This window comes from Rattus norvegicus, chromosome 3 (genome assembly GCF_036323735.1).
Source record: "Rattus norvegicus strain BN/NHsdMcwi chromosome 3, GRCr8, whole genome shotgun sequence".
In the NCBI taxonomy this organism is placed as follows: Eukaryota; Metazoa; Chordata; class Mammalia; order Rodentia; family Muridae; genus Rattus; species Rattus norvegicus.
The window spans coordinates 95895113-95907375 of NC_086021.1; the positions used below are offsets into that span (position 1 = coordinate 95895113).

The 12263-nt window shown below is 34.9% G+C and overlaps 1 protein-coding gene across 1 annotated transcript; it reads right to left on the reverse strand.

The window, feature by feature from the left end:
- Positions 1 to 6409: 6409 nt before the first annotated feature.
- LOC120101681 (olfactory receptor 4A16-like) lies at positions 6410 to 7393 on the reverse strand. Its single transcript, XM_039106582.1, has one exon. The coding sequence runs from the start codon at positions 7316 to 7318 to the stop codon at positions 6410 to 6412; it is 909 nt and encodes a 302-aa protein (XP_038962510.1). The 5' UTR covers positions 7319 to 7393.
- Positions 7394 to 12263: the final 4870 nt, after the last annotated feature.

Below are 12263 nucleotides of genomic sequence, written 5' to 3' on the forward strand. Positions count from 1 at the left end.
GTATTCTTCTGTATATCTTTATTCAGTGTTCAAACAAAGTATTGGAAATGATAGCAGCAACGTCATGAAATTTTAAAATAATGTTTATTCATTCTAGAAATAAGAAAATAAAAGTCATAGCTTATTTTATTCCAGAACTTATTAATAACATAAATAGGAGTCTCCAAAATTCAATGGTGTTACAGGCCAACTGAAAGAGAAATATAGACATATTCAGGAAAAGAACAGATTGTGACATAAGTGATATGTCATAATTAATTTTACAACTACCCAGCAACTGCTGAAATATGACATGAAACTAGTACAATAAGCATAAGCAGAATAAAGATAGTTTAAAGATATAATGTAAAATTAAAATATCTTAATATATAGAAAAAAGCATGCAAGAAATTAAATAATAATTAAGCATACAGTAAATTACATTATAATCTCAAAAATAAAAAATAAGATTTTAATTTCATAAAACTTAACTTTAATATTTACAAAACAAAAGAAATACATTCAAATATATGAAAAACATTATAGGATGTTGAAACACAAATATAGGTAGAAAATGAAAAAGATATGGGTGAGTCTATACCTATCAAGTCAGCAACAAATTATTCATGAAAAGAATATTTAAACTTTATGTTTTGGACACAATTTGATAATATTGAATATTTGACAATATTGAATGAGAAAATATAAGAACATATTATCTCACCAATTTATCCTTTAAAATCTTTTCTATAGAAACTAAAGTCAAGGTACACAAGAACATACTTCATTGTTTTATTTAAAATCACATGAAGGAACAAATTTTAAAATAGTAAATTAAATGGTAATAAATAAAATACAAAATGTGTTAAATATAAAATGTCCATGTAAAAGATTAAAATTTACTCCAAAAGACTGTTCAATAACATAAGTATAACATGACACACATGTTTATTATAAATGCTTTTCATGAGAAAATATAAAAGAATATGTTTTGCTACAAATATATGTTACATTTTTACTATTGATATAGGAAGAATCAAGGAGTTTTATATGAAGGGATGAAGCTGACAGGAGGAAAGAATTGAGAGAGGGAATGAAAATGGTAGAGAAAGACAATTTGATTTCATGTACCAAAAAACTATACCATATATATGTGCACATGCCACAGCATACATGATGAGGTCAGAAGACAATTTGAAGAAGACAATTCTCTTTTTACCATGTGGGTGCTAGAGGACAATGAAATTCAAGTCATAAGGTTTCATAGCAGGCATCATTACAAGCTGAGTCATCTAAATAGCCCTTCTTTTTATCACTCTCGAGAACACTACTGTCATATTTTCCCTTCCTTTTTCTACATCATATTTCTCTGAATATTATTTCATTATTCTGTCATAATACTTACATAGAGTCCACTAAAAAAAATCTGTCCTCTCATTCTACATCATGTTCAATGAGGCATCTTCCTACATTATATGCTCATTTATACTCCTCACTTCACTAAACCTGACTGGTTTTGTTCTTCCTCTTTTTTGTCCTGCCACTTAAATCACCTGAAGTAGCAGCATGCTTAAGGTTTATGCTAGTTACTTTAAATGCACTCACTCAACAACTGCAGAGCTGCATCATTCTCCAATGCCTTACACATTAAACAATGCTAAGAAAAGGTCTGACATGACACTATCAACTCCCTATTCAGTGGAAGCTTCCTCAAGTAGTTACACTAGGAACTAATTGCTAAGAATAGTAAACAGAAAAATATATTCTGGATTTTTATAATATTAAATCATCCAAAAGCATTACAGCTTTATATGGAACTGCATACATTTTAAAAGTCACAATCAACCCTTAATGGGGAGGATTATCAACCACAGGAGAATTTTTAAAGACCCTTGCAGACAAGTATATATTTTTAGTTATTTAAGTAAGGAGTAGTCATTAGGCCCAAATTCAGGAATGTGATACCTGACTAGTAGTCCTGAATGATTACAGCTTTGCACATTTGACTCTGTTTCTTAAGGGAGAACAAAGTCTGTGGATATTTTATGCAGCACACAATGACAAACCATCCTATCGTTGTAAGTCCAATGGTAATTTTCTTCTAATTAGATTCATTGGGACCTTAATTTTAATTGTGAAGGCAGGCTTTGCATCTCCAGAGATTACCTAAAGACAAAAATCACTATACACTTTACAGGAACATTACCTTTGAGAAAAATGTCATGAATGAATAACTTGAGGGAAAATTCCTAAATAATAAAGTCCAGCATGGCTCAAAAATGTAAAAAAAACAAGTATAGTTTAACATATACCTTCTTTGTTGACAATTGATCCTATAAGCAGGATAAGAGGAATATTAATTTCAGAGCTCCTTGCCAAAGGCTTAATTCAAATGTAGAGGTTTCCCTTAAGGAGTAAACAGTTTGAGTTTATGTAAAGTTTTAGAGGCCAGATGGTAGACTGTGTATGAGTGTTGTGGATTGCCCTGAAGTTATCTGTATTTTGATGCTAAATCCACTGCCCCAAGGACAGCTGACTAGTCACATACTCAGAACTCAGGTGACTTCTCCAGAACCACCTCCCCATTGAATTTGTAAAGTACAGGTGAGGGGCAGGTACAGGATAGAAGGAGGCCTATCGTTGGAGGAGAAGGAAGGATGAGCAGGAGAGAAGTTTGAAGGAAGAGGACGAGACTAGAAGAGAGAGGAGAGAGAGAGAGGGGAGAAGCCATGGCAGGTGATGTTAAGATTTTGCTCTGTGTATTTACAGGTTGTTATCAATGTTACTATGGGATGTATGGTACCGGGCTTTTGTATGTTTAAGTTGGCAATTATATCTTATCAATTGGATCAAAGATTATTGTGTTGTGTGTTCTTTTATGTGAAGGTTTGAGTGTAGGAAAGTGTGCAGCTGGGATGTGTTTCCGACAAGATATCTAGCAGATATTTTGGGGCACTGCTGTGCGGACCTAGCGGGGAGAAAGACAGCAATACTTTTTTATTTTTATATTTTTACAAGAACATATGAGTACTGGGGGTGTGGTGGAAAAGGAAATAGAAGGAGGTGCGGACTGCTCTATGTCTTTCAGATACCTCAGAGAATAACCACTAAAAGGACCTTTTCACTTTTATCCCCATAAAACTCATCAAATACTTAAAAAAAGTAAACAATAGTATTGTTGCTTATAAAATACAAATATATGCAATTTGACTATGCAGTTTAACTTTCTTTGTGGGGAGAGAGAGCTCACTGCTCAGACAGGTGGGCACTCCTGAGACTGCAGAGCAGAGGAGACCACCAACACTGCCCATCCCTGCCCACATCCCTGGCCCAAGAGGGAACTGTATATGACCTCTGGGTTCCCTTGGATAAGGGCACAGGAGCATCAAGTCCGCTGCATCTGAGACACCGCGAGAACCTGAAGGGACCAACCGGATAATCAGTTCTCTGCACCCAAATCCCGTGGGAGGGAGAACTAAACCCTCAGAGAGCCAGACATGCCTGGGAAACCAGAAGAGACTACACTCTGCCCACATCTCTGACTCCAGAGGAAAACACCAAACAACATCTAGGACTCTGGTGCACGAGGGCTCCTGGAGAGGGCAGCACCGATCCTCCTGGTTGCAGCCCCCATGGAGACAACAAAGGAGGTCAAGGGGCTACAGATAGGAAAAGAAGAAGTCAAAATATCACTATTTGCAGATGATATGATAGTATATTTAAGTGATCCCAAAAGTTCCACCAGAGAACTACTAAAGCTGATAAACAACTTCAGCAAAGTGGCTGGGTATAAAATTAACTCAAATAAATCAGTAGCCTTCCTCTACACAAAAGACAAACAAGCTGAGAAAGAAATTAGGGAAACGACACCCTTCATAATAGACCCAAACATTATAAAGTACCTCGGTGAGACTTTAACCAAGCAAGTAAATGATCTGTACAATAAGAACTTCAAGACTCTGAAGAAAGAAATTGAAGAAGACCTCAGAAGATGGAAATATCTCCCATGCTCATGGATTGGCAGGATTAATATATTAAAAATGGCCATTTTACCAAAAGCAATCTACAGATTCAATGCAATCCCCATTAAAATACGAATCCATTTCTTCAAAGAGTTAGACAGAACAATTTGCAAAGATTAAAACAGAGACAGAAGGAACACCAGTTCAGAGCCTGCCCCACATGTGGCCCATACATATACAGCCACCCAATTAGACAAGATGGATGAAGCAAAGAAGTGCAGGCTGACAGGAGCCGGATGTAGATCTCTCCTGAGAGACACAGCCAGAGTACAGCAAATACAGAGGCGAATGTCAGCAGCAAACCACTGAACTGAGAATAGGACCCCTGTTGAAGGAATCAGAGAAAGAACTGGAAGAGCTCGAAGGGACTCGAGACCTTTTATGAACAACAATGCCAAGCAACCAGTGCTTCCAGGGACTAAGCCACTACCTAAATACTATACATGGACTGATCCTGGACTCTGACCTCATAGGTAGCAATGAATATCCTAGTAAGATCACCAGTGGAAGGGGAAGCCCTTGGTCCTGCTAAGACTGAACCCCCCGTGAATGTGTTTGTTCTGGGGAGGGTGGTAATGGGGGGAGGATGGGTAGGGCTACACCCATATAGAAGGGGATGGTGAGGGGTTAGGGGGATGTTCGCCCGGAAACCGGGAAAGGGAATAACAATCGAAAGGTAAATATGAAATACTCAAGTTAATAAAGAAAAAAAAACAGATTCATATACCGAAGTGTTATTACCCAGCTGTTAAAAACAATGACCTCATGAAATTAGCAGGAAAAATAACAGGACTAGAAAAAATATTATCCTGACTGAGGTAACCCAGTCCCAGAATGACAAACATGGTATGTACTCACTTATAAGTGGATATTAACTGTTAAGTAAAGAATTATCATGCTAAAGTCCATAAACCCAGATAAGCAAGTAACAAGGAGGGCTCAAGGGGGATGCATGCATCTTCCTGGAAAGAGGAAATACAATAAATTTCACAGGTGGACTAGGGGCAGGTAGTGATGGTAATGGGTGAAGAAAGGATAAATGAATAGAGTACATGGAAAGATGAATGGAAATGGGAGCATTTGGGAGCAATGTGGAAACATTAAGAATCAACTAATGATGATTAGGGCTTACAGAAACTTAACTGACCACTGGGTAGCCTTTATGGGTCTAAACTAGGACTGATACATATCCTTTAAGGTTATATAGCTTGGTGTTCTTGTGGGACTTTTAACAGTGTACGTGGGGATTGTTTCTGACTCTTGCCTGCTCTTGGGATCCTTTTCTTCATACCAACTGCCTTGTCCAGTCTTAATATAAGGAATTTTTGTTAAATTCTTGTGCCATGTTTCATTGATATCCATATGGGACCTGCTCTTTTCTGAAGGAAAATGGGAGAAGGAATAGATTGGTAGGAGAGAGAAGGCTGAGGATTGGACAGAACTGGGAGGAGTGAAGGGATGGGAAACTGGTTAGGATTTAATATTTGAGAAAAGAAAAGAAATCATTGCATTTTAGATTGCTAGCCTTATTCATTCTACACAGCCTCATCTATTATTAAATATCCTCCCAATAACAGAATTAGGACTATTGATAATAAAATATATTATTTCCAGAGTATATTTGATCCAACATTGTTGTAGACTGAAAAATGCTTCTAAAATTGAAAAAGGATAAGTTTAAATCTATCACTAAAAAATTGAAGTAAACACATTTAGCATAAACATTCTTCTATTAATCATATATTTTATTGATTTTAATAATATGAATAATGAAATATATCTATTCTTTTTAAGGCAGAAAAATCATACATGACAACTAGTGAAGGATAACAAAAATGGGATTATAATATGGCATAATATGGTTTTCAAATAATAAGAATTCTCTCACCAAGACTTGTAATCTGGTGCTATCTTCAACTGCATCTCATAGAGCAAAAGTATTCATATCTCTAGCTAATCACAATATGGTCTAGCATTAATATATATGAGATGGAAAATATAGACTTTGGGCCAGGAAACACAAGAAATCCCCAAACTGAGCCGGTATAAATATCTGCCATGCAGAGCAAATTATAAATAGTTATAATAGAGAATCTCTTTTTCCCACAAAACTTTATTGAGGTGGTGTTTTCATTAGTTTCTCATGAAAGTAGGTATCATTTGATGATGGTTTAGAAAATAATAAACTCACTTTTATATCCTATCCAGAATTAATAATAAAATAGTTACAAAATTAGCTTAGTTCTCTCATTATGTATAATATGCAAAAATCTTTATCTTTATTATTCATCTTCAGGTAATTCTTTATTAGATTATTTCTAATCTCAATAAAATTTTACTCTCCTCTTAGTGGCTTTGCATAAAGAAAAGCAAAACTAAAGAATTCCAGTGGCATACTGCATCATCCTTTAAAAGGACTTATTGCCTATTTGTAGCTTGCAATTAGTATGTGTTCTGTGAGGGAACACTCTTAATCTTTCCATAGTTAATCTTTCACACCAAAGTTTTTTCATACAGGTTTTCATTTCCGCATTTCTCAGAGTGTATATTAAAGGATTCAACATGGGAATGATAACTGTATAAACTACAGTTAGGGATTTATCAATAGGAAAGTTGGAGACAGGTCTAACATACATGAAGATACAGAGAACAAAAAATAAGACCACCACTGTGATGTGAGAGCTGCAGGTGGACAGGGCTCTGAGTCTCCCCTCCTCACTGTGAGTCTTAAGAGAGTTTAGAATTATTCCATAGGAAAGGAGGAGAAGGATAAAGACTGTCATGCAAATTGCTCCTCCATTGGCAACCACAGTGAGCCCAATTAAGTAAGTGTCAGTACATGGTAAACCCAGTAATGGGTACATGTCACAGATAAAGTGATCAATGATATTTGGGCCACAAAAAGGGAGGTTGTAGACAACAATAACTTGAACCAAAGAGTGGCCAAAACCTCCAGCACAGGCTGCCACCAATAGAAGAATGCAAACCCGACAATTCATGATGGTCATATAATGCAGGGGTTTACAGATAGCCACATAGCGGTCAAAGGCCATGAATACCAGAAGGAAGACCTCAACACCACCAAATAAGTGCTCTACAAAGAGCTGGCCAATGCAAGCTGAAACAGAAATTGTTTTTCTGTTACAGATTAAGTCCACAATCAACTTGGGTGAGAAGGCAGTGGAATAAACAGCATCCATGAGTGACAGAGAGGCAAGGAAGAAGTACATTGGGGAGCCCAAGGAGGGGCTGGCAATAACTGTCACCACAATGAGTAGGTTGCCCACCATGGTCACAATGTAAATGAATAAAAACATGACAAACAGTGCTTTTCTCCCAGCAGGATCCTGAGCGAGACCCAGCAGGATAAACTCTATCACCTTGTTGCTCTTTCCAATTTAATCTGTTCCAATTCATCAGGAGTGGATTTGGAGATAAGAACTCAGGATAATACCTGCCATGAAATTCTTAACATCACCAAGAATCATTTTATCATGGACAACATCTTCATTTACATTGTCTAGATGTGAATACCAAGCAATTTTTAATAAACATTTAACAAATCCCTCTTTCAGGTTATACCATTGGTTCTTCATATTCATTTTGTTGAGCCCACAGCTAATAGGTTTGTTGTCAAGACCTAAGTGAATTTTTGTACCTAAGAGCAATCAAGAGTATATTAAGTTCATTAATATACTTAGACTTCTTATTTAAAATATTATTTTTCACAGGTCTTAGAAATGACAAAAGAAAGTTATTAATTTAAGAAATCCACCACACACTTAGCTGAAAATAAATTTGTGTGAATCAACTAAAATAATCTGTTCTTTGAGTTGGGTGTTGTTTTCTCAGACCTATCTTTGTAATATTGTCTTCTGCTCTAGGAACATCCATCTCAAAGCTATTGTACATTTTGTCCCAACAATTGTCATTTACATTCTGTCTTAAAGATTTCAAATGACTTGGTTCTTTTTATGTTTCACATTAAGGTGCTTGACTTAAATACATCAAGAAGCTATGCTAGAGTACTTAACTTGGAAGGATGTCATTTAAGGGTTTGATTGCTATAAAAGCTATGTTACTATATTTTTTACTTAATATTAAAGGATTAACATTCTTCTAGAAAACTTATTTAATAAATAATGCAATGTAGTTATTAAAAGATAATTGTAATTTAAAATAGTAATTTTATGAATATTGGTTATTGGGTATAATGACTGTCTATATATGTCAAAAAAACTTTCCTTGGGTCATTTTAAGGTTCACAAATAAAAGTACATACCAAGTTTCCCAAACACAGTTTACATTTATTTCCCTACATTCTAGCTCATTCTATAATAAAAGTACATTAACTAATACACACGAGATAATTGCATTTTCTTGTTATAAACATATAAAATACAATAATCATAAATGAGGTGATAAATGACAATAACCATAAATGAGAGGATAAATGAAATTTTCTGTTATACATATAATAACATATATTACTTATTATTTGACTGTGAAAATTAAACAATAATTATATTGTAACATGGATACAATGTAAGATGCACATGCCAGTTAATGTTTTGTAATACCTTAAGACTTTTTTTTTAATTCAGAAATTGCCAATGAGACTTGTAAGCCAACTAGTTCTGTTCAGTATCATTATGAATAGTTTATTATCCCCAGACTTTTGTTTCAATACTTGATATCCTGAGTTCGACTTTGATCAAGAAATCATTTTTATCTATAGAAAGGATGAATTCGTTATACAGACCTATAAAAACATTTATGGACAAATATAAAACCCCTTCCTTAACTTCTATTCCAATAGTTACTTTATAAAGTAACTGAATATTTCTACCCTCTCTGACAATATTCTCATAAAGAACAATGATGCAATGTTAGCAAAAGTCTGTAAAAATAGACCTAATTAAACAATTAATTTATAAGCCTGTATTGAGTGGACTATATAATAATTAAATTACACAGTAAACACTACATTTAGGAAGGTGAATTTTCTACTTTCATTCCATCATGAGAACCTTGCTGTAAGGGTTGACAGTAACATCAATGAACTTTAGCTATTGATACTTTACCCTAACAAAAGAAAATCTGAAAATAACCACTTTTAAAACTGACACATGATTTTTCATCAATATGTTCAGATCTCTTCAGTCATTTTCTCATTCCAAAATCCCAATAAAACCTTTTCTACTTAAGACCATGACTCCTTTTCTCCATTCTCTCATCTCAACAAGTCAAGATATTCCAAATCTTCTCGAAGCAATGATGGATGCGCACAAACCATTGACATTTCAAAGGCTAAATTTGAACTGAGACATTTCCAGCTTTGACATAACTGAGTTTTCAGAATCTCTTGAGACATTCTAACAAGAAAAAATATTTCACTTAACTTATTAGGTGGCTCCAGACTATCACTTAGCCAATGGAAGGGAAGGATAGGTCAACACAGGTTAGCAGTTAGAACACTTGAAGCAAATTCAAATTAAGAAATCAAACACTACTCAAGCTGCTCTCTTCCTTTGGAAAATCCCTAGAGAAAAAGTGACGTGGATATAAGCAGGAGAGAATAGCTAACTGTTCAACAGGATATAGAAATTATGATGTGAACACACAAAACCTGAAATTATATATATATATTTAATTATAATTATATATATATAATGTTTGCAAATCAATGAGCTACACATTATGAAATACATGAATATAGGAACATTTAAATCAGCTCAAATAAGGAAGAACTTACAATTATTGACCCACCAAAATCCCAGCAAAACCCACTTTTAACCAGATACTCTCTCTTCAACAATTTCTAAGGCACAGAGGCTGAGAGCTTGCAATTTCAGTGTGATTTAGTCTATGCTCTAATTCTTGGAACACTGTTGAAATAGTTCTAAACTTTAGTAGTATTGGTGCCTCAAAGTAAGGGATAAAGCTACAAGATTAATAGCTGCCATGAGATTGCTTTGTTGTTGTCATTGCTTTTAAGAATATGTCTGCAGTAACTATAACCAGCTCCTATGGTTAGCCACACACCCAAGAGTATATAGGCAGTTTTAATTGCACTCAGTGGATATGAAAATAAATGAGTGAGGACACACTGTTGTATGGATATGGAATGAGGGTGGAACTGGGAGGGAAGTAAGAGAAGAAGGTAAATATGACCAAAATATTATGAACAAAAATTCTCAAAAACAATAAAAATATTTTAAATGAAAATTGCATTAAAATATTAACATACATGATGTTGAAAGAAAATTTCTACATATCTAGAATAACATAGTACATTTTCCTTAGAATCATACATAGCTCTCTTAACACTGAGGGGAAGGTTTTCATGAAGACACCACATATCAACTGAGTGTTGCAAAGTCTCACAGTCTCACACTGATGTCTGCATTAGTTTTCATCTAATGCAAAGGAAGCTTCTTGATGATGCTGAGAGGTACTCATCTATGAGAATAGCAGAATATCATGAGGAATCATCTTTATTGCTATGGTCATTTAATAGAACAATAGTGTTTGTTTTTTCCAGACACAGACTGATACACATATGACTGTAGCACCATACACATGGCCTGCACAAGCTCAAGCCAAATGAGGTCCATGTCCTGAGAGGAAAATCTAGAAAGAAACTCCCATTTCTTTAATCAAGGAGTTATCTGCAGCTTACACCATTTATGAAGGAAAAATATTTTTCCCAATGGGGTCTCACTGTGTATATTAGCCAGGCTTTAAGGTAGGTCCCTTGCCCATATATAGGCAGAAAACATGAAAAGATCTCTATGGTTGTTTTGTAGAGTTTGTCTGGTATGGCATTTTTGTTGTAGGTCTGCTCTTCCTTTCTCTGTTTTCTTTTCCGGTCTCTCTCTCTGTCTTCTCTCTCTCTCTCTCTCTCTCTCTCTCTCTCTCTCTCTCTCTCTCTCTCTTTCTCTCTCTCTCTTTGTGTGTGTGTGTGTATTTCTTGTAATTGTTTTTGTTTTCTCTGTTGTTATGTTCTATACAGCTTGTTTCTTTGTTTGCCTTATAAAGGAGAAAGAAAAAGAAAGACAGTAAAAAGAAAGAGAAAGAAAGAGAGAGAAGAAGAGAGGGGAGCAAGGGAGGCAGAAAAGGAAGGAAGAAAAAGGAAAAGGAAAGAAAGGAAGGAAGGAAGGCTATACATGGGTAGGGAGGTTGAAGTAACTCGGAAAAGTTTCAGAAGTTGAATCAGTGATCAGAATACATTACATAAAAAATTTTAAATAAAAAAGAAAGACAATAAAAAGAAATCTTGCAGTTCAACAAGCAAGAGAGAAAATATATTAAAATTGAAATGAAAATTATGTTGAGATTACAGTGCTGAAAACAAATGTGTAATAGCCAACAACATTTCCTCATATGTTTGAAAACTATGGATATTAAAGAATTCATGGATAAATGTAATTTTAAGAAATTATATCTCAGGCTGCCTACTCTCTCCCTACTTATTCAACATATTATTCAAATTCCTATCCAGAGATATCAGAGAGCAAAAGGAAGTCAAAGGGATACAATTTGGAAAGGTAGAAGTCAAACTGTTGCTATTTGCAGATGATATGATAGTATACTTATGTGACCCCGAAAGTTCCACAAGAGATCTACTAAGACTGTTAAACAACTTTACCAAAGTGGCTAAATACAAAATTAACTCAAAGAAATCAGTAGCCTTCCTCTACTCAAAGGATAAACAGGCTGAGAAACAAGTCATGGAAATTACACCCTGCACAATAGTCACAAATAACATAAAATACTTCAGTGTGACTCTAAACAAGCAAGTGAAAGATGTGTATGACAAGAAATTCAACTCTCTGAAGAAAGAAAACTGAATATCTCAGAAGATGGAAAGACTTCCCATGTTCATGAATGGCAGGATTAATATAGTAAAAGTGGCCATTTTTGACCAAGAAAATCTACAGAGTCAATGCAATCTTCATCAAACTTTGATTTCAATTCTTCATAGGGTTGAAAAGAGAATTCGCAATTTCATTTGGAATAACAAAAAACCAAGGATAGTGAAAACTGTCCACAACAATAAAAGAAATTTTGGGAGATTTACCATCCCTGACCTCAAGCTTTATTGCAGAGCAATAGTGATAAAAACTGCATGGTGTTGGTACAGAGACAGGCAAGTAGATCAATAGAATAGAATTGAAGACTGAGAAATGAACCCACACACCTATAGACACTTGATCTTTGAAAAGGAGCCAAAACCATCCTGTGGAAAAAAAAAAAACA